At 35.0% G+C, this 26,406-nt stretch overlaps 2 protein-coding genes across 2 annotated transcripts in view; one reads left to right on the top strand and one right to left on the bottom strand.

The window, feature by feature from the left end:
* Positions 1-3,900, top strand: part of LOC306881793 (phospholipid phosphatase 2-like) — a 46,782-nt gene extending 42,882 nt beyond the window's left edge. The window contains exons 4-6 of the mRNA XM_079436070.1: positions 51-108; positions 631-807; positions 1,213-3,900. Of these exons, the coding sequence (XP_079292196.1) occupies positions 51-108; positions 631-807; positions 1,213-1,359 (382 nt within the window). The 3' untranslated portion in view covers positions 1,360-3,900. The remainder of the gene's footprint in view (positions 1-50; positions 109-630; positions 808-1,212) is intronic.
* A 1,244-nt stretch (positions 3,901-5,144) lies between these two features.
* On the bottom strand, positions 5,145-25,988 carry LOC306881792 (transducin-like enhancer protein 1). The gene is made up of 14 exons (XM_079436069.1): positions 25,615-25,988; positions 18,761-18,861; positions 18,134-18,197; positions 17,013-17,057; positions 14,165-14,227; positions 13,645-13,719; positions 12,724-12,901; positions 11,305-11,321; positions 10,422-10,571; positions 9,476-9,526; positions 8,901-9,050; positions 7,359-7,478; positions 6,936-7,189; positions 5,145-6,653 (listed from the first exon to the last, which is right to left on the bottom strand). The coding sequence occupies exons 1-12, from the start codon at positions 25,651-25,653 to the stop codon at positions 7,359-7,361; spliced, it is 1,053 nt and encodes a 350-aa protein (XP_079292195.1). The 5' UTR covers positions 25,654-25,988; the 3' UTR covers positions 5,145-6,653; positions 6,936-7,189.
* Positions 25,989-26,406: the final 418 nt, after the last annotated feature.

Genomic DNA, 26,406 nt, shown 5'->3' with positions numbered 1-26,406 from the left:
GTCTTGTATCGGTCCGATCCTCCCATCCTCGGTGGATTGTGTTGCGCCAGGCTGTCGTTCTACTCCGGTCACTCCTCCTTCGGGATGTACTGCATGTTGTTTCTGGCGGTGAGTTGTCACAGTTGTCTTCCTCTTCTGCAATCATGCTGACACAGAAGACTTGTGTAGACAGATAAAGAAGAGCTCTCAGAGTAACAGGAAACACTGCGGAGACCATAAAATGCGACCGCAAACATTCCCAATGTCTCAAGCTTTAAATCACGACAGTAAAAGGTGCTTAAAGGAACAGTACACCCAATAATTATAGCTCTCTTATCGTTTACTCACCTTCATGTTATTTCAAACCTGCATGATGTTTTCTCTTCACAGCATGCACAACATTTTTGTTCCAAAAAAGAAAAAGTCATACAGGTTTGGAGCGACATGATGGAGAATTAATAATTTTCTGGCTGCTTCACTCATGTTCAGACGTGTCTGTATTTGTCACAAGGTGCTTTCCTGTAACTTTTAAGAAATTGCAACGGCTTGCATTCGTTTTCCTGCTACTGAACCCTCAAGACTGATTTGGCATTTTTTCTTCCCATATTCACTTTAAGTATTGTGTAATATGTTGTTGTTTTTCCTCTGTAGCTCTATGTCCAGGCACGTATGGCATCCAAGTGGGCCCGCCTCCTCAGGCCCACAATTCAGTTCTTCCTGGTGGCCTTTGCCATTTATGTGGGATACACTCGTGTGTCTGACTATAAGCACCACTGGAGCGACGTGGTCGTGGGTTTCCTGCAAGGGGCGCTGATCGCAGTCCTCACGGTGAGTGGGGTACATCTCATGAAATCTCATGTTCGGGTCACATTTCACCACAAAAAAAACCAAAAACAAATGATAAGATAATTATAATTTGCATATAAAGAAAATAAATCCTGTTTTATATATATTTATATATATATATATATATATATATATACACACACACACACACACACATATATATATATACAGGTACATCTCAACAAATTAGAATATCGTGAAAAAGTAAATTTTTTTCTTGTAACATTTCAAAAAGTGAAACTTTCATATATTTTAGATTAATTGCATGTAAAGTAAAACATTTCAAAAGTTTATTTTGAATAAATATATAAAGTAAAATACTTATTTATTTATTTAGCATTCTACAAATCTGCAAGTTGCATTAAGACATTCTCCTCTCTGTCACAGGTGCGTTACGTCTCTGACTTCTTCAAAGAGCGCCCCCCTCGCTGCCCGGTTGTTGAAAATGCTGAAAACGAAGACAGCGAACGCAAGCCCAGCCTTCAGATCGCAGACACGGACAGGAACCATTACTCCTACAGCAGGCCTGTATGAGCCTGACCTTTGACCTGTGAGAGCACTGGATGCTGCAGCGCGTCTCGTACAAACAGCCACATACTGTACACTGGCACTGACTGCACTCTCTTCCACAGGACAACACTCCCATTTCACACAAACACAGAGAGAGAGCGAGTGAATGCATGAACTAACACTGAATATTAGGTTTTATACTTCTCTACAGTCCGTGTTTATGCCCAGTTTTGTCCTATGCACGCTTTATATACGCCAAGTGCACAGATCGCCTGACATCTAATGAACCAATAGGGACTTTATTTTATCAGAGCACAAAGATGAACTTCTCTTAGGGGAACTGGACGTTTCCATGACAACCTCAAAATCACCGGTTGACATTTACGTGCTCGCCGTACTTCTGCTGTTGGAAGCGATTCTTTCGGCATGGGAAAGAAAGTGGACTATTTTAAGCCATCAGAAGACATGTTTCCTTGAGTAAGAGATCCAGGAAGAGAAGTTTGAACATGGAACAGATGCCAAAAAAGCTCTTTCTCACATTGCGAGTTAGACATTTTGTGCGGTTTTATACAATATATAGAAACGATTATAGTGACTATTATTATTTTTATATAAAAAAAAATATTTTACTGTGGCTGTAGGATTAGGAACTTTTTCTAAACTTAACATTTTGGTGAACTGGTATTATATCTGCACACGTCTAGAAGAAATTGTTTATAAAATAATACTTTTTATGTTTAATTTGCTAAAGACTACCATGACAACTCGTGATTTCAATGTAGTTTTGTTGCGATGCTCGCTCACATAACTGTTTAATGAAAACCACTAGCTAACTGAGGCACATATATATATCAGTATATTTCATTGAAATTAGTCTTACTAACAATCCAATCCAGCATTAAGGATTAGGAAATATTAACTATCTACTACACTGTTTATCTCTGAATATTATCACCGGGTCCAAACCAAGTGAACGGATTCTGCTTGTAATGTTTAAATCACAGCCAATCAGATTGGTTCTGAACCAATGATGATTCACTAAGGAGCGGAAATACCCAACATGACAAAAAACTGATGCTTGTAGATTAAAATGGATTTGCAGAATGTTGTACTGAATGTTTCCACAGCATCATGAGTATTTAGTTTATGTGCCTATTTCCAGTGAAAAACGCCTGTCAAGATCACCAGCTAATTCAAGAATCCGATTATATGATGTATATGTATATGATGATGAAATGTCGATTTAAACCGGTTTTAAATGTAAGGTGCATGTAAACATTGGCCCATTAGCTTTTGCTCACTTGTATCTCTCCAGAGACCTTTTTTCCAGGATTTTGTCTCCATTCACATTTATCCTTTACTCTAATTTACCTCATTTTATTTCGTTGTAATTGATGTTCATTTGGAGCTCGAACCGAGTCTCAGGATCGAGCACCTCCTTCCAGGAAAATCAAATTTGTTTGTCGGACAGAATGACAGATTTGTCGTTATGATCGGTCAGATCGCCTGCCAATCAAACATCGGTGAAGGGTCTGGATAGGCAGGTCACATTAAAATATTAATAATAAAAAATTGGGAGACAAGCGCTGTAAAGTGGAAAAAGTATTCAGGCATGCTATCTTGTCTTAAAACCCCGTTTGTCATACAATTTGCGCTAGAATTATCTAAATTAATTACCTTAATTATCTTAATATAAGTGTGGGGAAACTTTTATAAAAATAAAAACTTACCCTCATGTTATTTATGGAGTAAAAAAAATTTTTTTTTTTTTTTTTTTCCCTGCTCACCTTTTATGTTGTTTATGGAAAAAATCGATTCCTTTGTTAGTTTGAAGTTGTTGACAATCGTTCATGTAAACCCTGCACAACAGAACCTGCTGTCTACTGTGAGTTGCTAATGCTGCAATCTTTTATGGACTCTATATTTAGTGAATATGAATGATGTCTCCCTCTTTTTTTGCTTCTATGTGGAACAGAGAATCTCTTGTGAATCTGATTTAGTCACAGAAAAGCGGACGGCCTTAAAATAAATGAGCACTGAGCTCACAGAGTGACTTACGCACTGAATGTGAAGAAGATTGTGGCTCGTGTTTCCACTTTTACCATTATGTGTAAAATGCAAGTATTGTTTAGTTGAATGTTCCAGAGCAAAGATGAGTATTTTTGCAGGATTGTTGTAAGTTTGTGCGTCTATATATATATATATATATGCGCACAAATGTATATAATGCATCATTGTTTGGTTGTGAAATATACATTATAAAAAATGTGCATTAAGTTGCATAAATGAACATATTACAACGCGTCAAAACCAAAAGAAAAAATATTGTCTGATTAAATTGAAGCTACTGAACTTTTTTTTTCTAAAAATATATTATTCTAAACCACTTATGCTTAGAGCTCCAGACATTATATATGAACCAATTATTATTTAGTCCAATTATTTTGTAATGGTTGGCTTCTGTGACTTTATAAGACGTTTTGTGTGTATTGCATATAAATGTTGCACATATAATTTTTTTTTTATTTTCTTGGTATGTTTTATATTGGTTTATACCTAACATTCAAAATAATAATAAAAAAATTGCACAGCATCTTCTGCCGTAATATTTCTGCCGTTGCTGTAAATGAACTCAAAACGGAAACGAATGAAAAGTTTTGAAACCGTTCACAGTGCAGATGTCTGTAATAGTTTTATCTTATCAGTTGTTAACACTTCATATTTCAATGTCTGTTATCTGAGTTACCAAGTATTATTATCATTGTTGCTTATACTTGCTGTTAAAGGTTTGTTCAAATCACTAACCATACATACACTGAACTTTTCCAAGTAATGAGACTTAATTATTTATAGCATGCTCGCATGCATTTCAAAATATGATATGTTCAGCATGTGTCTTTAATTGGATGAACTTTGGATGAAATTCAGTCCGGTGCAGTTCGGCCAAAAACTCCTTATCTAACACCGAGACGATTGTACAGGGGAATCATGGGAATTGAAGCAGCCAAAAATGTCACGCACAAGTCCTGCTTCTTTTCATCAGAATGGTGTTCAAGGACTGTTGATTCCCATCAGCTTCATTGTAACCGGGTAAATGATTCTCTGCAGGCAGGTCTGAGAAACACTGGCTTCACATTTAATGTCCTCAAGGCAAAGCAGCCATTGTAATGAGTGTATATTAAAAATGTCTTCTTTATATTGTCTATAGGTGGGACTGGTTTCAGGCTGGTTTGGCTGTTTTCAGTCATGTATTGTGTCGTGGACACGTGACGTACTGCTACTATACAAAGAGCTTTATTTACAGTCCATGTGATCGAGCAAGAGTTTTTCCATCCAGCATGATTCTTGAGATGTGAGAAAAGTTTTCCACTTTGAAATTAATGATCATTTAACCATTATCACAAAAGTACCATTTCATACAATCCTCCTTATTTTATCAAAATCAACAGTTTAATGCTTCAATACTTCTATATATGTACAACTCAATAATACCTCAAATATATTTAAAGTGGGAAAAAATGTATTTAAAAAACAACATTATTATCCCAAAAGTCCAGAGATTTGTATTTCTCATTTTAAGATCATGTTAGTATCTAATAACAAATGCTATTTCACCATCGAGATATAATTTAATTGATATTTTGAATGTTTTAATTTTTAGATTTTACTTTTTCATTTTAAAGTTTTAGTGATTTACATTTTTAAATATTAATTTTTTTATTTATTCCCCTTCCCTTTTTTTATTTTAGTTTTTATTATTGAATGTAGAATGTTTTCATTTTATATTTTCCATTTCCATTTTATTTTTTGTAAAGTTTTTACAATATCGTCATATGATTTTATTTTTTAGATTGTTTTCATTTTTCATATTTTATCATTTTAGTAATTTTGTTTTTGTCATTTTTACACTTTTTTTTTTTCAGTTGTAGTTTTAGTTATTTTAATGCATCAAGTTGAACTAAATGAAAATGAGCCTAGCTGAAATAAGTTTAATGTATTTTATATTTCATTTTATTTCAAGAAACAGATTTTTTAACAACCCTCACAACACAGAAGAGCATGTACAAAATATGAGTTTGTGAACAATGTTTTTTTTTATGGTGATAATTCAATAAATGGAGCAGAAATCAGTTTGAAACCAAACTGTAGTCTTGATTCCAAAGCGATATTTCTCAAGTACTTGAATCTGTATGGATGTCAACACATATTGAGTGATTGACAAGAAAAAACTTTTTGAGAGAAAATTAAAGCAAGTTTCACCAAAATTGAAATGAAATCCATGTTAATCCAAAATTTGATTTTGCTCTTCTGTCCCAGTATTCAAGAATCAGTGTTAGTATGAGAACACGAACCAAAAATGTTTCCAGTGCTTCATCCTCAAGGCATTCTGGGATGTATGACCCGCGTTTGACCGGCGATATTTCACGATGCTGTCTTACATCAGTCAGATAAAACTATTCTGCCACTTCAGCCAAAACAGTCATCTGTTAAATGATTTTAGATGCACTAAATCTATCAGTGTTTGATATCAGCTGAGCAGGTTTCAACACGTTTCAAGTCATTTTTAACAATTAGTGTCGTTACCATAAAAGTTTGCAAACAAACAGTTGAGCCACTCCATTTGCATCGATTGGGGGTGAAGATCTCATAACTAGTTCCACATGGAGCAAACATTAGCCCAATCAGATTGATGTGTTTGATTATAGCGCAGCCTAGTGTTGAAATCAAGCAGTCCAACAACACAGTTTGTTCAATGCCTGAACTAAAAAAAATTCTAGGTGACTTTCTGTGTATATTAGCCACAGGAGAGAAACTGACATGAATTTATTTAATAAAATGATATTTTAATCAACCTTTGCATACTTAATATGTCTTCATTATGCATTAACCATTTTAAAATGCAATAAAGCACTCAAGATTATGCTGTATTGTGAATATAAACAGTAACGCCATCCTTTAATTCCCAACATTGTCATGCTTCATTTAGCATCGAGTGAGTATTTATATGAACAACAGAAGCCTGTTAATTCATCATTTCTCTTCGAATACTGTCTGAAACTAATGCTCTGCAACAGCTTTATTAAAGTCTGCTTCAGCGCGGGGCAACGGTGTGAGGACTTGAGGCTGATTTCAGCTGTTAAAAGCTCTGGGGGGAGAAAGTGAAATGGTGCTAGAACACGAACACCTCAATGTCTGTTTGTCTAGAAGTTTCCATGTCTTTGTTTTGAACTCGTTTTGACATCAAATTGGCAGTAAAGCATCTCAGTCCGTTTCTGTGTGGGAGATGATGCGTATCTTGCCTCCACTTGCCTGTCACACTGAAAGACAAAAAGCACACAGGATTACACAACAACAACCGGACAGAACTAAAAACATAAGATGTTAGAATCTTATATCATCTTCAAATAAACTATATATTTTTATCAGAAATTTGAGATTTTGCTTATATATCAAATATAGCAAATGCTCAAGTAATTTTTGTTTGTCTTTCACAATCACTTGAAATGATTATTTTAATAATTTAATAAATACCATTTTAATAAAAATGAATTACTGATGGACTCTTACACTCATTACACACAGCAGAATATATTACTCACCAGAATATTCAGCTTTCTTTCTAATTGGCTGACAGAGCTGTCAGACAGCTGATTGGCTGATTACGCCCGGCGTTTGAGAACACAGATGCAGTTCGGCTCGGAGGGCCACGAGGACGGATGAAGGGCTTCTGACAAGGCACCTGATGCCCAGGCCCGAGCGCTCTGGGGCCGCCCCGGTGCATTCTGGGAAGGGCGGGCTGGGGAGGGGTAGCGGCTGTCTTTCACTAGTCTCACTCCATGGGTTGGAGTGGGTCCTGTGAGGAAAACCAGACGTCAAGGTGTATAACCATTCGTCACGGTAAATGAATTGCAGGAATTGGAAAAACCATTTGGAGGCGAGCGAGAGATGAAATCACATCCGACTGAACCATCCCCTGCCGCCCACGTTTACTGTAAGCAGTAGAAGCATGAGTCAGGACATACCTAGTGTTTAAGAGCGGGAGACGGGCCGCGGGCGGAGGACGAGAGAGGGCGGGGAGGTGCTGGAGAGCCAGGAGAGAGTGATTCATGGGACGCTGAAGGAGACGGAGATCTCACTTTCTCCTGAGAGCACAGAGAGGAAAACAACTAAACCACGCCCATGTCCACACAAACTTCTCTTTTTATTTGATTTTAATAATAAATATCATTAGATATAATATCTAGGGCTCTGTGAAATCCATTTCATTTTCACAAAATTCTGTGGTTTTCATTAAAGAGGATGTGCAATAAACTGAATACACAAAATATTAACAATGTAATCATTTAATAGAATTTTAACAACAACAGGACAACATGAAATGCATATTTTTTCCCCCAATTATGTTTTATTCTGTGGTTTTCATTTTCCACACAGATTTTGATGGTTTAATTCAATTTTATTAAGAAAAAATAAATGTCTAATTAGTTGAATTAACAATATTTTAATGTAATCATTTACAATAACAGGGCCCTATGAAATGTGTTTTTTTTTTATTTTTAAAAAATCTAATGTTATTTTCCCCCAATTTCTGTGTTTTTGGTTTAAATTTTTTTGGGATTATATTTTTAAAAAATCCAAAAGGATGTGTAATCAAGGAAATGATAAATCTTTAACAATGTAATAATTTATTACAATTTTAACAAGACGATCCTATGAAATGTCTTTTTTTTCCAGAAATTCTATGATTGCCTTTTTCATTCTGGATTAGGTTTTTAATGGTTTATTAAAACTGTATTAATCAAAACAGGATCTCTAATAAATTGAACTCAAAAATACTAAATAAATAATTTCTTAACATTTTAACAATAATACTGCCCTATAAAGTCTGTCTACAGAAACTCTGCGTTGTCTGTTTGAATTTTTCTGGAATCTGTGCTTTATGATTTAATACAAATTTATTTTCAAAAATGGTGGTAATCAAATGCATCAAATTTCTACAATTTAATAAATATTTTAAAATGCAATCAAATAAATTCCTTTGCACAACAGAGGTTTACTGTTTAAATTAAAACATGGGTGAAAATTGTGTAATATTCCTTTAAAAAATAATAAAGTGTATTATTATTGTTATCATCACTTTAAGAAAAGCAAACTTTTATTTTGGGGAGTTGTAGTGTAAACCTTGGAGTGTGTGTGTGTATATGATGATATTTGAGTGAAATGCTGGAAAAGAGACTCGCACCATGCACTTCATATTTCAGTAGCAGTCTTTTGCAGTTTAATATCACAGACTCTAGTCATATTGTGATTTGATTAAGTGTACAGCCATACTTTTGATCTGGTTATCCAAATTTGGACAAATTCTGTGACTTTCCACATTTTACAGCAAAAAGCCATTTCAAATCTGGTTTCTGTGATTTCGTATCATGGGCCCTAGATATTATATTATAGCTATAATTTACCAAAACATTTAAATAGAATGAAAAGGACATAGTTAAACACATCAGTGGTATTTTTCGGAAATGTTGAGTATTTGCATGAGATGATTTCCTAACGATCCGTACCTGAGTGGGGCTCTTACAGAGAGGCGAGCGTGGCTGAGAGCGAGGGGAGGAAGAGCCTTCTCTGGACGGATTCTTCCGGAGGACCGGAGAGCTGTTCAGTCTGTTCCCTTCAGTCGATCTGGGAGAGACTCCTGCGGGTGACGCACTTTTCTGCAAACACATAAAGAGCAAGATGTCATCAAAAACTTCAAATCATGCGACCTTAAAAGCAACTACAGCAGTGTTTGCCCATGCAAATGTCACCTAAGTATGACTGCTTCAACAGAAGGCAATGGGATTTAAAGGTAGAATTTACAGTGTAATTTCAAGCACAGACAAACGATGCAGGACGGGTTGGTTTGTGCTGAAATTATGTGTTTAAAAGCTGAAATCACTAACGCCATTCATGACCATTTTAGTGATGCATACCTTAGCGAATACCACTAACAAACATCATTTCTGATGTTTCCTGGTAAATGTTTTTTTTGGGGCTGAATAGTTTGAACAGGAACAAACTTATTTTCTTTAGGTTTTACATGTATTTATTTAAACTCATTATGCCTGTTGCATAATGAAGTAACTGTTTGTTTTCATACCTCTTTATTGCTGTCTCTTCTGAGAGCGTCTTCATTTTTCCCACCACTTTCCTGCAGGAAACACACATGATCAGCCCAATCATGAGCTCCAAATAACTTCAGCAATGAGATTAAATGAAAAGAAAATGGGGACTTTTGCTTAAATCTCTTGTTTCTCAGATATTACTCTTCAAATATTTCCCGAACTGTCCTCAGATTTGTCAAGATACCAAAGAAAATAAAGGGAAATACAATAAAAAATAAATATTAGATTTTTTGTTTGTTTATTTTTAGAAAAACTCAAATTAGAAATGCTGCCTTGGCAAATAAACTAAATAGGTTTAAGCTGAAGCACTGACATAACTGGAAATTCATAAAAAAACCAAACTAAAACCAAAACAATAATTAAAGCTAAAAAAATAATACAAATACAAAAAAAACTAAAGATTAAACTAAATTTTAAAAACTGAAAAAATTTAACATTCAAAATATTAATAAAAACCATAACTGTATATAAATAATACTAAAATAACAAACATTTCTCATGAAATTTCAAAACTAAAGCACCGTTCTAACTTCATTCATTTTATAGGTCTATAATCCTACTGTATAACAACTATTGACTCATTTATGTCTATATTTTATTTCTCCAGGGGAACGATGGGAGAATCATCTGAGACTTAAACGAACACTGAAAGGTGCATGATGTCTCTCGAGCGATGAAAGAGCAACATCTGAGCAGTTTTCCTCTGGTTTGGTGAGTGAATTCACAAGTCAGAGAATCAGGGATGAAATGATATCACTTTCAATAAATAATGAGCATTAATATTCAAATCGCAGTCAGCAGTCTTTCTGAAAATGGAAGCACCAGCGAAAATCACACAGACTTCAGGATGAACTCAGATGCATCTTAAAGAGACGCTTTTAAACTGTAAAGCGAGGAAGCAGTGTTTTGGTCTTGACTTACCCGCCGTGCTCGTCCCGTGCTGCTCTGGTCTGCGCCGCCCCGTTTACTGTCCATATCAGCGTGAGAGGATGAGGAAGAGGAAGGGGGAGGAGGAGGAAGACCCAGACGCAGGCCTGCAGACCGATGGCTCACCGGTGAGCCGCTACCGCTCTGAAATACACACAGACACAACATACATCACACAAACACTATAATCTCACACTTTCATTTTTTTAATTACCGGTAGTATTTTTTTCAGCGGTCAAAAGACTGTATAGTATACAACTATAAAAATGTTTAAAATATGAATTTATTCATTAAATATTTTGAAAAAATTATTATGTATATTAATGCATATTTTAAACCTTTATACTGCATCACATGACTTTAGCCAATTTCCTACAAAATGCATACTGTATATGTAAAAAAACATTAATTTTTATTTAGAAGGAGGGAAGGAAGGAATGGGTTTGGTAATAGAAATTCTTTTGACTGTTGAAATTGTTCAAAATCATATTTAATTTGAAGCTTGATCAAATGCCAGTAGTTCCTCAGTCTGATTTATCTTTTTGCAACATGAGAAATGAAAAGTAAACTGTTAGTCTGCAAGATTATGGTGGAGAATGGAAAATTACTCCACCATTTGTACAATAAAAGTACAAAAAAAAAAAATCCAATAAAAAATATAATCATCAAAAACAACAAAAAATAATTCCATGACAATTTAATGCATGTCATGAATGACATTTAATTCTAGAAAATGCAATTCTATACAAAAATCCAATTAAACACATAAAATCCGATCAGCAGCGCAATCCTTACAGAAAACAAGAGCACGCAAACACATGAATAATCTAATTCTCTATTCACAAAACGCCACAGAACACTGAGGTTTAATACTCACCCTGTTTGGAGCTCCATCTACAGAAATGAAGAGAGACAGAAGGAGATATGATGATCCTGTTATCTTGAGCATTCACAATATAATATCAGGATTATTCCAGATTCATTTCAGTCTAATGTCTATAGATTAAATCTCAGGCATGCTGTCGCTTATAGGAAAAAATAATAAAAACTCATTTACAGTAATGTCTATAGGGCTTTTTAACCCATTTAATCCCAAAATTTTCCCAGACATGAAAATATCCAAATGATGTGTCATAAGTAACCCTTTGAAATAATCGATAATTATTTTTTAGGAAAAGTGTGTGAAAAATTGCGTTTTATGTTCGGTGGGATAATGTGTGTACTGAAATAACATTTCTGCAGTCATAAAAATTGTTATACATCTTAGCCCAGCTATTTTAAACCGTTTGATCACATTCTAGGGTTATTATTATGCATGAAAAAACCTTATGCAACATTGATAGGAACACTGAGATAAAAAACTAAAACATTTAACCATCACCGCATTTCAAAATAGTTAATTTCTGTAAAATATAACACAATTTTTATATTAATGCTATGAGTATTACAACATCATCATTGTACATTTTTTGTAAAAAAAAAAAAAATTTTATTTAGTGCAATATTTTGTCATTGCAACAATTTATTGTCATTTTCACTAGAAACTGCCACTGGATTTATATTGTATATTATAAGTTCACTGTTATCCCCGCAGGTCAGTATTGTGACCGTCAACACGTTTACTCATTCTATGACCACACTCAACAAAACTAAATATATGCAAATGCATATATTAATACTAGACACCCTAAATATCATGTGTACCAAAAATCTGTGTCATATCTTTATGTTAACATACTTTACTAGCCTTTTGTTTTGGAGCTTTGATGCAGTCATCATCTTCTCAAGGAGCAAACAGGAAATAAACTGCTCTGGTCATGTGACAATCTGCACTAATCATGTGAAACTGCACATATTTAATTAAGACCCTTTATTTTTTCCATATTTGCAGGAAGTGCACTAAATCACCAGTCAGTAAGGTTTTTAGAGCTTTATAAATGAAAACCTTTTTTACGGTCACAATTGTGACTGGTGGGATTAAATGGGTTAATGTACATGTTGCTATTTTAATCGGTCTAATTGTCTAAATAATCACTTTTGTAGGTGGAGGAAAATTCAAAAATTTCATTTCATGTAATTGCTGTGATTGGAGTTTGATCTGTGTAAACAGTGTCCATGTATCCATGTCTGAATATACATGCTTCCCTATGTATAGTACTTCCTTTTAAAGTATGCAAAAAGCAGTCAGGCCTCAACAGATAGTAGTAATGGTAATTTTGCATAAATTAATGGTCAAGAAATGCTACCATCATTTGAAATGACAATAGATTAAAACCACTAATAGATTCCTGCGCACCTCTGGAGTCCAGATGCTCAGGGTGAGTGAGGTCATCTTTAGGCACCAGGTGCGGGGGGAATGGGAAGCCCCCGGGAAGAGCCATGAGGCTCGCACCCGCTCCCAGGGTCAGTCCTGAGGGGTGTGCTGTCAGAGGGAAGCCCGGGGCATGATGGGATAGATGCTGGAACTGCTGCTGCTACAAAGGGGGAATGGAGAGAAAAACAGACATATTTAGAACAAGAATCATTAGATGACATTAAAAGACTATATTAAGGATCACAGTGCAGAGCCTAAAATACGAATTAATGGTCATTTTAAATCTTTACCAATCTTTATTATCCTTCAGAGCTCTAGGTTTTAAGAAGTTTTTAATAATTTCAAAAATATGAAACTTAGTATAACCACTTTTTCTTTTAAATATTTTAATAAGTACAGGTCAGAATGTTTTTGAATATAAATCATAATTTTTACATAAACATATAATTATGAATTTATATATATATATATATATAATGTCCAAATGTCTAAAGATTTTATGACCACATCTGAAAATCTATTTTAGTATAAATGAGATATTATATTATAGTTTTTATTAATAGTTTAAATTGGTTTTTATTTTTATATTTTATGTTTTTTAATTGAATTGTTCTTAAAGTTTTACTATTTTTGTCATTTTTATTATTTTTTTAGTATAATCATTTTAAGTTTTTTTTAATCATTTTATTTCACTTTTAGTTTTTTAGTACATCATTTTGAACTAAATGAAAATGAGAACTGTTTCCTTGAGAACAAGTTGAATCTGTCACAGTTTGAATGAACTATAATAATGCTGAGAGACAGTAGAGAGCTGACTGTAATGTTTATGAGGCTGATGCTTGCCATTGCTCAGACTGAAACCCGCACTGAGGACAGGAAGGACAGGAAGGTAAACAGACTCACCCCGATGATAGCGTTGAGCTCGGCCATGCTAACGTGTTTGGATCTTTCCACTGCTTGAGCCACCTGATGCTGATGCTGCAAGAACACACAAATTCACACATGAAGCATGAATAAAACAAACCAGCTAATAGAGAAGACATTCAAAGATCAAGAGCAAACATGCAAAACTACAATCGAGGCGAAACCTGCTACACGACAGCACCTTTCATTGTGAAAAACCACAAACAAAGCAGAAGCGCATGTGCCACAAACAGCAGGTCAACTGAAAAGAGTTGTTGTTGTCTCTGTGGCAGGCCTGATGTTCCCAGAGGGCCTTACGATTACAAAATAACCAAATCCACTCAGCGAGGCTTAGAAAAGAACAGTATGAAATATTGATCTAGGAAGAGGTGGGCGATTGGAAGCTCTCTGTTGATGACCACCTCTGCTGTAAATAATTCATGTGTAAATAGCCCGCGGGGGGAGAGCAGCTCGGAGAGGATGCGCGTGTGTGTGTGTGTGTGTGTGTGTGTACGCTCACCTCTTGGGACAGCAGTGGAATGATCTGAGTGCATATAGCACTGAGCCGCTTTACAATCTCTGCCTGCAGAAACAAACAAATTCCCATCAAACAACAGACGACATACTAAAGAAAACAGTCAGGCTAATTGGTTTATAAAACAGTAGCTAATGCATCAGTATGTGCTGTTCGTTCAGGACCGTTTTCACATTATATATTTTATTTTATTATTATATGTAGAAAAATCTTTTAAAAACTGTACATTTGATAGGTCAATAAAATTTTATTAAAGTTTGGTCTATTACAGTTTGCCACCGTTATGCATATTATTAACAAAAATTATTTTCATCATCAAAACTTGCACGCCATTTTAGTAAAGTAGAAAGTAAAGCAAGTTAGTAAGTTAGTGAGTAAAATGGACTAAAATAAATGATAAAAAATGAATGATTAAAAGATAAAAGTATTAAAGATTAAAGGATATTTTGTGAAAAATAAAAAATAATTTTAATAAATTACAAAAAATAATAAACCATAAATAAGCAGATAATAAAATAAAATGATCGATCGATCGATAGATACAAAGGGGTCTTTCCTATCTGCCAGAGGTGCATTTAATACATTGCGCGCACGCACACACACACACACACACACACACACAGATCACATATGTACACACTTCCATACAGGCTGATCCCACACACTCTGACCCACATACACTCTCAAATTCAGGCATTTCCAACAGATGGCCTGGAAAACGAGGAGAGATGCAGGGGTCTTATCTGGATTAGCCCACTCTAGCGTGTGTGTGTGTGTGTGTTTGCTCATATGGAGTAGTCAGGCTTAAACCCTGCTTCAGAGTAAATACCCAACAAAACACTGAATCAGGCACATCGCATGTTTTCAGTACATTTCTCAAAATGACAAAAAAAAAAAAAAAAAAAATGAAAACAGACTTTAAGCTTTCTTTTAAATATGTTTGAAGAAAATACAGATAGTTTTAGCTCTGAAATCTGATTGGATGAGCCACATTTAAAGCTACCATAAAACACTATATAGTACACACACACAGTGTTTCCATGTTTTATGGGGCATTCCATAGGCGCAATGTTTTTTTTTTCTTACAGTACAAACTGCATTTTCTATCACACCAACCCTACACCTAAACCTACCCCTCACAGGAAACTTTCAGCATTTTTAGATTTTCAAAAAAACTTAATTCTGTGTGATTTATAAGCTTGTTTCCTCACGGGGACCTAGAAAATGTCCCCACAAGGATAGTAATACCAGTAAATGTTGACCTTGTGGGGACATTTTTTAGGTATAAAAATATCCTCATAACGTGATAAATAGCAGGTATACACACACACACACAAGGTACAGGACATATTTACACAAATTGGAGCTCCTGACCTTTTTCAAAATATAAACATAGTATATATACTTGCTGCAAAGGAAGTTTTATTAGATACACATAAAAGTAAATGGTCACAAGATATATTCCTTAAACCAAAATTAAGAACATATAGAATAATAAAGAGTTGTTTTGGAAATGAAAAATATGTATGTGCTCCCATATAAAAAAAACAGAGATCATTGTGCGCTCAGCTCCGTTCTGGAGTTTTGCCCCTGCACCTGGAAACAGGACGTTATAGGGGAGTGCCAGAGGAAGAAAGAATCTGTGATTATTGTAATATTGATATAGAGAATGAGTTTCATTTTGTGTTTTATTGCCCTTTATACCATGAGATGCGGCTGAGGTTGTTTAAAAAGTGTAAAAATACAGATTTGATGTGGTTGAATGATGCGGATAGACTAAAGTGGTTTTTTGATTATAAGGTATTCGCCCTTGCTGATTATCTAGAAAAAGCCTGGGCAAAGAGAACAAAAAGTACATTTAGGTGAAACACTAAATCTGTAATTCTTTATTTTATTTTTTTCACTTTTATGTACCTCTTTATTTATTTATGCATGTGTTAACCTACTGTGAAGTATGTTACCATCTACAGGAAGTGAATGTTATAATTTGAAGTGGTTTGTGGTGTTTTATAATCCCGAAAGGGATGGGTCCTATTTGGACATGACACAATAATAAAATTCATTCATTCATTCATTCATTCATTCACACACATCATAAATATTAATATACATTAATAGCACTTATACTATTATAAAGTGAAAAGAGATATCTATTTCAAATCAATTCAAAGATTCATGAAAAATGTATCACAATGTTCACAAACAAATGAAGCAGCCCAACTGTTTTCAACAGTTATAATAATCAGAAATGCTTCTTAAGCAGCAAATCAGTATATTAGAATGATTTCTGAAGGATCATGTGACACTGAAGACTGGAGTAATGATGCTGAAAATTCAGCTTTGCATCACAGGAATAATTTACATTTTACAATATATTCAAATAGAAAACAGTTATTTGAAATTATAATTTCTCACAATATTACTGTTTTACTATATTTTTGATCAAATAAATGCAGCCCTGCTGAGCATAAGAGACTTCTTTCAAAAACATTCAAAAATTCTTACTAAGCCCAAACTTTTATACAGTTGAACAATGAAAGTAACACCTGCAATCTAATGTGTAAACGTCTGTGCTGCTGATACAACGGTCTGAGGTTCAATCCCTGCAGCTGGAGACTTGCTGCTTTCAAAATCCTGTTCCATCCCTATCAAACCCTTGATCATTTCAGCGTGAACGTCCCTTAGTGTTTGGTTCATCCAGTGCCATCACTAACCTGCCAACCAGACCCCATAATTCCCACACACAAGACACCTCATACTGTAAAGCTCATTACACAGAGATCATGCTGATCTGTAATGAAATCAGGCTGCAAACGGCACATCAGTCACTCACCTGCTTCTGCATTTCAATGTTCAGCCCGTAAGACATTTCATAATACTGTGGAAGGAAACAAGGGCAGTTCAATTACACCACATAAATCACAGTTACATCCACCCAAATGACAGAAATGCTCTACATGTGTTGCCCGAGGCCAGAAATGACCCATATTCATAGTGAAAGACCTGACACTCATTCCTCTTTCATATTAATGTGTGTAGATCATCATTTATATCTATGGATTTGACAAATGCCTTTATCCAAAGCGATTTATAGTGCATTCAGGCTGGGTATGCATTCAATATTGATTAACTGAGCTACAGGACCTTAACTCTATCAATTATATATATTTTACTTTTCAGACATTTTATCCCAGTATTCAATGAAATAGTGCTATTTGGTAGGGCATAACTATAAATTATTATTATTATTCCTATTAATTATCCCATTTTGACCAATTTGAAATGATGGGACTGGAATTATTTTCAGTTCCAAAATGACCAAATGCCTAGAGAAGATCATTTCTTCCTGCTGTCAATCTTTTTAAAGAGTCTATCTTTTATAGTACATTTTTTTCAATGAATTTCAAATAGACAATATGTAAAATACACTCAATTTAAAATTTCACAATTTTACATACAGTACAGAGTACATGTAATCTGGATTACGTAATCAGATTCCAAAAATTAAGTACTTGTAATTAGATTATATTACATTTTAATACTCGCAATCAGACTACAGTTACCTTTGATTACATGATAACATATTATTCACACAATAATTCATAATTTATTGATTCTCCCTAATTCTTCTCTCTTATCTTTTAAACATGATTATGCTATTTACATCAATACGATAAACAAATTAGGTCGAATGTAATCTAAAAGTAATAAAAAAAAGTAGTCTGGCTATATTACCTAAAACGTGTATTTTTTTATATATATATATATATATATATATAAAAAATGTTATTAATTTTTATATTATTTATTTATTCCAGGTTTTCAGTATGGTCTTTGACTATATGTACTGCCATTATATTGGTCAAGAGTTAACTGGCCACTAAAAAAAACACATGGATCAAATACAACTATCAGCTGGGGATTATGGGTAATGTTGTTAGATGTCACTCTTACCATGATATAATGTCTGTGCATCTCTGTTTTCTCACTCGCTAGCTTCTCACATTCCAGCTTCAGACTGAAAAACAGAAAACGACATGCGTCGTGAGGTCATGTGACACTGTGTCCTCGTCATGTGACAGTGGTCTACAGGCCACAATATCAGCCCTTCCAACATGAAACAGAACCACTTTTACTACCACTATTACTGAAGCCGATCCCGCTTTATAATGTACACATATGTTTACTGCTCTAAAGAAAGACGTTCAGTAGCTTTTGTAACTGCTCCTAATGAGACTATCAGGATTAGCTGGCTAATAGTCTGTATCAGCTAATACAGGCGTTTCTAGTCGCTGGAGTGATTTTAGAGCATTACGGTTAGATAATCTCATCAGTTTTGCACAGGTGATCCCAACAGCAGTTCAGAGAGGACGGAGATCATCATACAGATCTAAATCACAACATAATTGAATAAAATGCAGATGCAATTATAGGAAATGAAGTAAACATCAAGGAACATGGGAAGCTTTTGAACATCGGTTTAATTTTTGGAGTCAGTTGAGTTACATTTGGAGAGTCTGTGTGAATAATATTGCCATGAATCCTCCAGGATGAGGTGAAATGAAGGTTATGCGTCTGTACCTGTGATACTGGGCCTGGAACAGCTGGAATTCCTCTTTTATATGGTCGAGAGTTTCCAGGACTGTGAATTTAATGCCGGCGTGGCCCGACACCAGCGGAGCCTGAAAACACACGAGTATTGTCACTCCAAAACAGCCTTCAGTTAGCCTATTATTTACTATTTCTACATTGTAATGGGATTACATTGCTAATTACTGAGTAATCATGCTAGGTAATCTCAGGAGGACAATACAAGGATAGATGGCAAATTGTATTTTCAGTTCTTCATTTAGCATACCCAGTGTGGATAAATGTGGGTCTGCTGCTATTATTTCCATGCCGATGCCATGTAAAATTTACATTTTCATGTTTATGTTATTATGTTTTCATTGAAATAGTGTTATTTGGTGGGGCACAACTATTTTCATTTTGCAAAACATCTTTGTGTGATTAAGCTGTATGGACTTGCACTATGCCTTATGATACAATAAAATAAAACACTGTATTAACATGCACCTTTTTCATTAAATATAAAACAATATAATAAATGGTATGGGCTAATAAAAGAATGGACTTTGCATAGATCACATAATTTGTTTATCTTTTAAATTCAGTCAATTTTTTTCATTTTGCAAAACATATGACAGCATGGACACATGGTAAATGTTCATAGTAAAACAGCATAATAAAAGCTCTCCAAAACATGGCATCACCATTGAATAATAGCCAGGAATCCACAGACACACTGTGCTGCATTTGATTAGTACGACCTTAACAAATCAACAAATAACAACAACAAAAGCATTTCAATTTCATTTAGCTCCCAAAGCGAGTGTTAGTGTGCTATCCAAAAGAAAGCAGGTGCAATGAACATGCAAAACAACATTTCTTGTTGAAAGTGAAATTAGCCTTGGTTAACCAATCTGTACATGCAAGTCACAGCAAAAATAGAGAACTGTCCCTTAAATTACTTTAAAAAAACCTAATCTGATTATAATAATGCATTATGGTGACATGTTCAGTGGAGCTGTGACCCAAACAATAAAGTTCAACTCAAACTTAGTAAAAACCTAATGCTTCAATATTGCTTATCGTGCTTAAGTTACATTCAGATACCTCACTGTTAGACTGTATTAAACAGGCAATGCCATTAAGAGTTTAAAACGAGAAGAAAAGGATTGTGTGAAAAGCTTGCAGCTTGTGTCTATGGCCGAATCAATGCCAGCCATAATAATTCATCACATGCACTAATGACAACTATCACAAACAGATGTTTAACTGAACTTAAACATTAAAAAATACCTTTAGTTCAAGTGGGAATACACAATCAAATCCACACACACACACACACACACACACACACACAGAGGAGGCTTCACTGCATGAGTAAAGAGACACTTTATATGGCCCTGCCGTTGACAATAAATGCTTTGTTTTGTCAGCTTTATCAAAAACACGAGACTGACTGCAGGCACATATTCAATATTCACCTTGATATGACCCCTGATTGAAACAAGACATCACTAACAGCTAACAGTACGTCTTACAAACTATGACAACAATTGTCTTGTCTGTTAGACAATGCCAGCAAATCATGATACATATGGACTGTCTTTAGCAATAAAATGAAGAAAAATAAATAATAATAAAATAAAATAAGTTAAACAATGATGATGAACTTTGCAATATGCCTTTTCCATCAAAATTAAATAAATCAAAATTTTACTAAGATCTTGCCAACAAAAATGATGTACTGACTTGCACTTTGCATCAAAATTAAATTAAATTAAATACAAAATAAAATAAAAAATATTGCAAAAATAAAAATAAAATACTTTTTCTGTTAGACAACGCCAAGCAATGATAATATATGGGTTTCATAAAAATAATAAATAAATAAATACATAAATTAATTAAAATTAAATTTGATAACATTTTGTCTGTTAGACCTTGCCATTAAAAATGACTTGCACTTTTGCAAAGTAAAATTAAATAAGAAAATTAAGTAGTTTAATTAGTGACTAATTAATTGATTAGACATGCCAAAAATGATACTTGCACTATGCCTTTTGCATCAAAACAAAATAATATTTTGTCTTATAAGACCATGCCAATAAATGCTGTATTGAGATGTATGCTGGGAAATGGTGAAGAGCAGATATTCAGAGGAATGGAGGCTTTGGTCAGTAAACGAGGGCATTGTACTGCGGGACAGAGCCATGAATTGTCACACAGACTGTTCCTCTCACACCAGCCCTGAAAGGACGCAGTCATCTATCTCACACTGTTTACTGTGCAGGGCACTTTCAGACGAGAGATAGAGACGGAGAGGGGAGGGGGGAAATCACAGAGCCGTGAATAACCGTAGGCTGCTGAAATATTCAGCACATGTGGCACAAATACAAGCGCAGTAACAGCCGTGTGTGTGCAAACGACACATGAACCTGCTGCGTTCCCAATCCACGCTTCCTGCGCGGATTGCTGCTATTGACAAAAAACAGAACTGTTCGGCAAGGAAAAACCAAGCACATCTGTTCGGAGCAATCATCTCATTCCAGGAGACTGAATCTGTATTGTACATCAGCTCTGATGAGCAGCTTGTTAAGGCCTCGATACACAATACTGCTCTGATGAGAACTGACACCATGCACCGCCGCCTCCAACGCACACACACACACACACACGCGCGTGCAGCCGCTGCACTTTATCTGTTTATTAGGACTGTTCATTTTACAGCTTCATTTGATGCCACTAATTATCAAAAAATAACAAAACTCAACATAATGATTAAAAGAATTGTCCAAACAAACACGAGAATGTTCTCACCCTCAGGCCATCCAAGATGTAGATAAGTTTGTTTCTTCACGGGTACAGATTTGGAGAAATGTAGCATTACATCACTTGCTCACCAATGGATCCTCTGCAGTGAATGGGTGCCGTCAGAATCAATCAGAAGCCAAACAGCTGATAAAAACATCACAATAATCCACACCACTCCAGTCCATCAATTAATGACTTGTGACGTGAAAAGCTGCATGTTTGTAAGAAACTAATTCATCATTAAGACGTTTTTATTTCTCTCCTGAATCAGGAATGCCTTGATGGATTTGTTTCTCACAACCATGCAGCTTTTCACTTCACAAGACAGGAAGTGGTGTGGATTATTATGATGTTTTTAATCAGCTGTTTGGATTCTGACGGCACCCATTCACTGCAGAAGATCCACTGGTGAGCAAGTGATGTAATGATAACCTTCTTCAAATCTTCTGATGAAGAAACAAACTCATCTACATCCTGGATGGCCTGGGGGGGGGGGGGGGGGGGTACAATTTCAGCCACATTTTCATTTTTAGGTGAACCATTCCTACCATCTGAGAAATTCAAGCTTGAAGTACCACCTAAATGCATTTTTGCCAATTCTGCAGTCAGTGCAGTCACAGCTTCTACTACATGCAATATGTTTCATCAAACCACATTTACTGAGAGCAGACGACACAGAATGAGAGTGTTTTCAAAGCTGAACTTTTTAAGTTGACACAAAGTCAGTGTCTTGAAAACAGTGTTAATGGTTCAAAACTATCGTCACATAACAGCCAAATCAGTCCATCCGACTCATGTGTGCACTGATAGAAAATTAGCACAGATTGAATCCAACTGCATTCTGAGTAAACAGATCCTCCCTCTGCTGTTTGACATCTCAATAGTGAAAAACATTGCTGTGAACTGTAGGTCAATGATGCCTTGAATGGATTTTATTTGTGGGTTTTTCTGTATTGATTTTATTTTACAGATGTGTTATTCAAATTTTGAATAGTGCATTTATAGTGTTTAAGACAACAGCAAAAAAAAGATGTATGGACATGGACTATCCCTTTTGCAATACAATGCAGTAAAGTAAAATAAAATAAAATACATATTTGTAGAAAATACCTGTAAAAATTTTTTTTTAAATATATATTTTTTTTCTTTTTGCAGTATGCTTAAGTTGCTCTATTAAAAAGCGTCTGCTAAATGGAAAAATGTATGTTATGTACTCAAATGTACTCTACATTAACCACCAGCAAATCATACTGTAAGTATTTCTATTGAATTTTAAAAAAGTGCACATAAAACTGACAGGATGGGCTTTAGAGAGATGTTAAACTGTGTGATTTTATGTGAAGTGTTAGTAGAGCTAGTGTGTGCTAAAGCCAGATCTGATCATTAACACCATCGATGTAATGACAGTAAATACAGCACAGATGGTGAAAGACACACAAACCACACATATTTACATGTGAATATCACTCATACACATATTCACACCGAGTTGCTTCATGGCTGCTTACATCTGGTATCATCACACAAACCGAACACAAATGCACAGTGCTGAGTAGAGTGCAACTGTACGGTTCACATTCATTTCCCCATGCACAAACTGATTTGTAAAAAAAAAAGCATATGAGATCCACCAAAGGCAAAAGAGCTCAGCACTCCCATGAAGCACTGCAAAATGTGCAAATGTCATAATCGAGTCTCCTTTTAAATCCACTTACATATCCATCTATACGTTTTTAATAATATATTCTTTTTATACTTGTAAACAATGACTATTGGTCATCAGTCATTAGTTTCCTGAGCAATTCTTTCACTTATGAATTTAAATGCACAGTAAGTATCTTTGTGTTTTTAAATCATTTCACATAATGTGTATTATGCATCCTTAAACAATAGCAAAGTGTTGCAAACTGAACTGTCAATTATCTGTTTTAAAATGTTTGATAAAAAGAAAAACTGGAACTCAGCTGAGGGATTATTATAGTTAACTAAACTAAAACGTAAACCAAAACCATAAAAAAACTATTTAGTTACCTGAAATAAAATTACGTTAACTGAAATAAATAAATAAATAAAAACAATACAATAAAATAAAACTTTTTTTCAGCTATTTGCCAGGGATGTTTAGTTTAACTTGATGAACTAAAACTGAAATAAATAAAATATAATAAAAAATTAAAATGCAATACAAATTGCACTACAACTTACTACAATTATAAAATTTAAATAGAAAAATAAAAAGTAATTCAAAATACATAAACATTTTTACAGTGTCTCAATGATACTAAAATAAGAATAAAATACAAACATAAACTTGCTTTTTTCAGCTACTTGCTTTAAAAAATAAATATGTAAATATGTCTTATTATTAAAATAAAATGTAATAAATTGTAAATAGACATACTTTTAAAAAAAAATGACAAAAAATGCACAACAAAATTACTAAAACTTTAACTGAAATTAAAAATAAAAACTAAGAATTAAAATGCCAAAAAGTGACAAACTTTAATATATTAATATATATTTAATATATATTTTTTAAAAATCTAAATGTTTATAAAAACTACAACAGTATCTGAATGGTTGAGATCAGAGAGGCAGATGTTAATCCCAGGTGTAAAGCGGGCATGAGCGTCCTGTATCAGATCCGACAGGGTTTTGAGAGCAGACAGAAGCTGCCCACCGGAGTCAGATCATCAGCAGCCCAGCAGGCAACAGCACACACAGTCATTACGTATTACCACATACTGTCCACTAAACACACAGATGTAAAAACAGCACACACTAACAAACCAAACCACATTTGCACACTCTCTAAAGGTCATTCATTATGCACACCAAAATTCCTCACTTTAAACTAATGCATGTTACCACAAAACTGGGTCTCCATGGGCCTGTAATAACATGCCATCATAGCAAAGGTAGCTTTGAAGTGCAGCGCAGTGTGTGAGAGTGTGTGAGTGTGTGGTATCGTGTTGCTCAGTGACGATGATGGAACATGACATTTGCAGTGGAGAGTGGGGTGGCCTGGATCCATATGTAGCAACATGCAGCAATAACTCGAAAAAAACATTCATTCACCCGTCCTTCCATCTGTCCATCCCTCCACCGTACAGAGCAAACTCAAGCCCGTGTTCATGAATGTCCTTCTACTGTATTTCTGCCTTGAATAATGCCTCATTCCTCCTCTTCTGCACATGCCCATCTTCCCATCTCTCACAATTCAAAAGTGTTTTATTGGCATGACTTTTTAATATACAATATCATTGAAAAATAATTGAAGATAATAACTGAAATAATAATAAAAGTGTATATAATATATACATTACACACACATATATTTGTAGTTAAAATAGTTTTTTTATATAAAAATATTTGATTTGTTATTTATTTAGTTATTTCAATAATTTAATTATATATAATATATATAAAGGAATTTAAAATAATAAAACATTGAAATAATTATTACATAAAATAGAATAATTGTTTCAATGTAAATGTGAAATAAAATAACTTATTTTTTTGTGGAAGAATTACACCTGTTCTAATTAACATTTGTGCATGTACTTATATATATGTGTGTGTGTGCTTTGTATAATTGTGTTTAAAGTGTTTAAATGTGTGCCAGCTGGAGAAGTTGTGCTTCCTCTCGAGGTTTCTTGATTGTAGATTAATGTAGTTATTAATGTAGTTATGTGTGTAGTTATAGTTACAATACATATTTATATATCACAATATAATTAAAATATTACAAGCAAAAAGTGAAGTAAAACTGTGGACACAGCACAGAATCATGCATCTGAAAGACTGTTTAATAATAGGCTCATTTATATATATATATATATATCTCGTACGGTGACTGTAATGGGACTCCAGGCCTGTGTGTTTTCTCAGCCCGTGCATCAATCACTGAACCCATAACACTGTAATTAACTCTTCGTCGTGACCTTAACCCTGACCCTAACACCAAACATAATGCACGTTAAAACGGGCCCCGCGCGCAACTCCGCCACACGCTAGAGACGATCTGGAACGGAAAGTTCATTAGTCTGCGGTACCTGGGGTCTTCCGTGCGGATACATGGTTCTGGAGGTCATCCACGGGGATCTCGATGGCCAGGACCGACACCGAACCCCCCCGCGTCCGCTGCGGAAATCAGCTTCGCTCCTCCGCGCTCCAAACGTTCTCGAGCAGCTGAAGAATTACAAGGTATCCGACGAAAAGTTTAAAAACGTTCTATTCGCCACAACGCTCTTCCTCTTTATGACGCACAGTTACGCCGCGCTACAATGTAACAAGATCATCCTGTGCGGGGCGCGTGCACGACGAGCGCGCGTCGGAGATCAGAGGAACATAAACAGCGCTGACCTGCGCGCACACGCGCTCTGAATAATCAGCGAATCGGTTCGCTCGAACGATTCATTTGAGTCTCCTTAAAAATGTACCATGATCAAGAGCCGAAATATCATGGGTTTTGAGGAATTTGTCGCCGCTGCGATCAGAGAAATTCACGATTTAGGAATGACTGTGTCTTTTGAAGAACAAAACAGTCTCTTCAAAAATGTTAACCACAGATTTTTACATTCAAATTTAGAAATCGACAAAACCCGCAGGCAAATCCTGGGGGAACCTACGGCTCGAAAATGACTACAAATTGATCTTCTCTGTTTCTAATGTTAATTCTCCAAAGTTGTAATAATATGTTTTTAAAGGAAAATATAGCTAGAATGGTGAAATCCTACAATAAAGTCAATTTACGAACGCTTTGCGAATCGGCTCGAGTGAACCACTAAAAGGATCCGGTTCAAAAGAATGATTCGCTTGCCAAACTGCAGCCAGCGAGGGGTGTA

This window comes from Barbus barbus, assembly GCF_936440315.1.
Source record: "Barbus barbus genome assembly, chromosome: 15".
Lineage (NCBI taxonomy): Eukaryota > Metazoa > Chordata > Actinopteri > Cypriniformes > Cyprinidae > Barbus > Barbus barbus.
The sequence above is the reverse complement of the archived record's forward strand: the minus strand, read 5'-3'. Positions and strand labels throughout refer to the sequence as shown.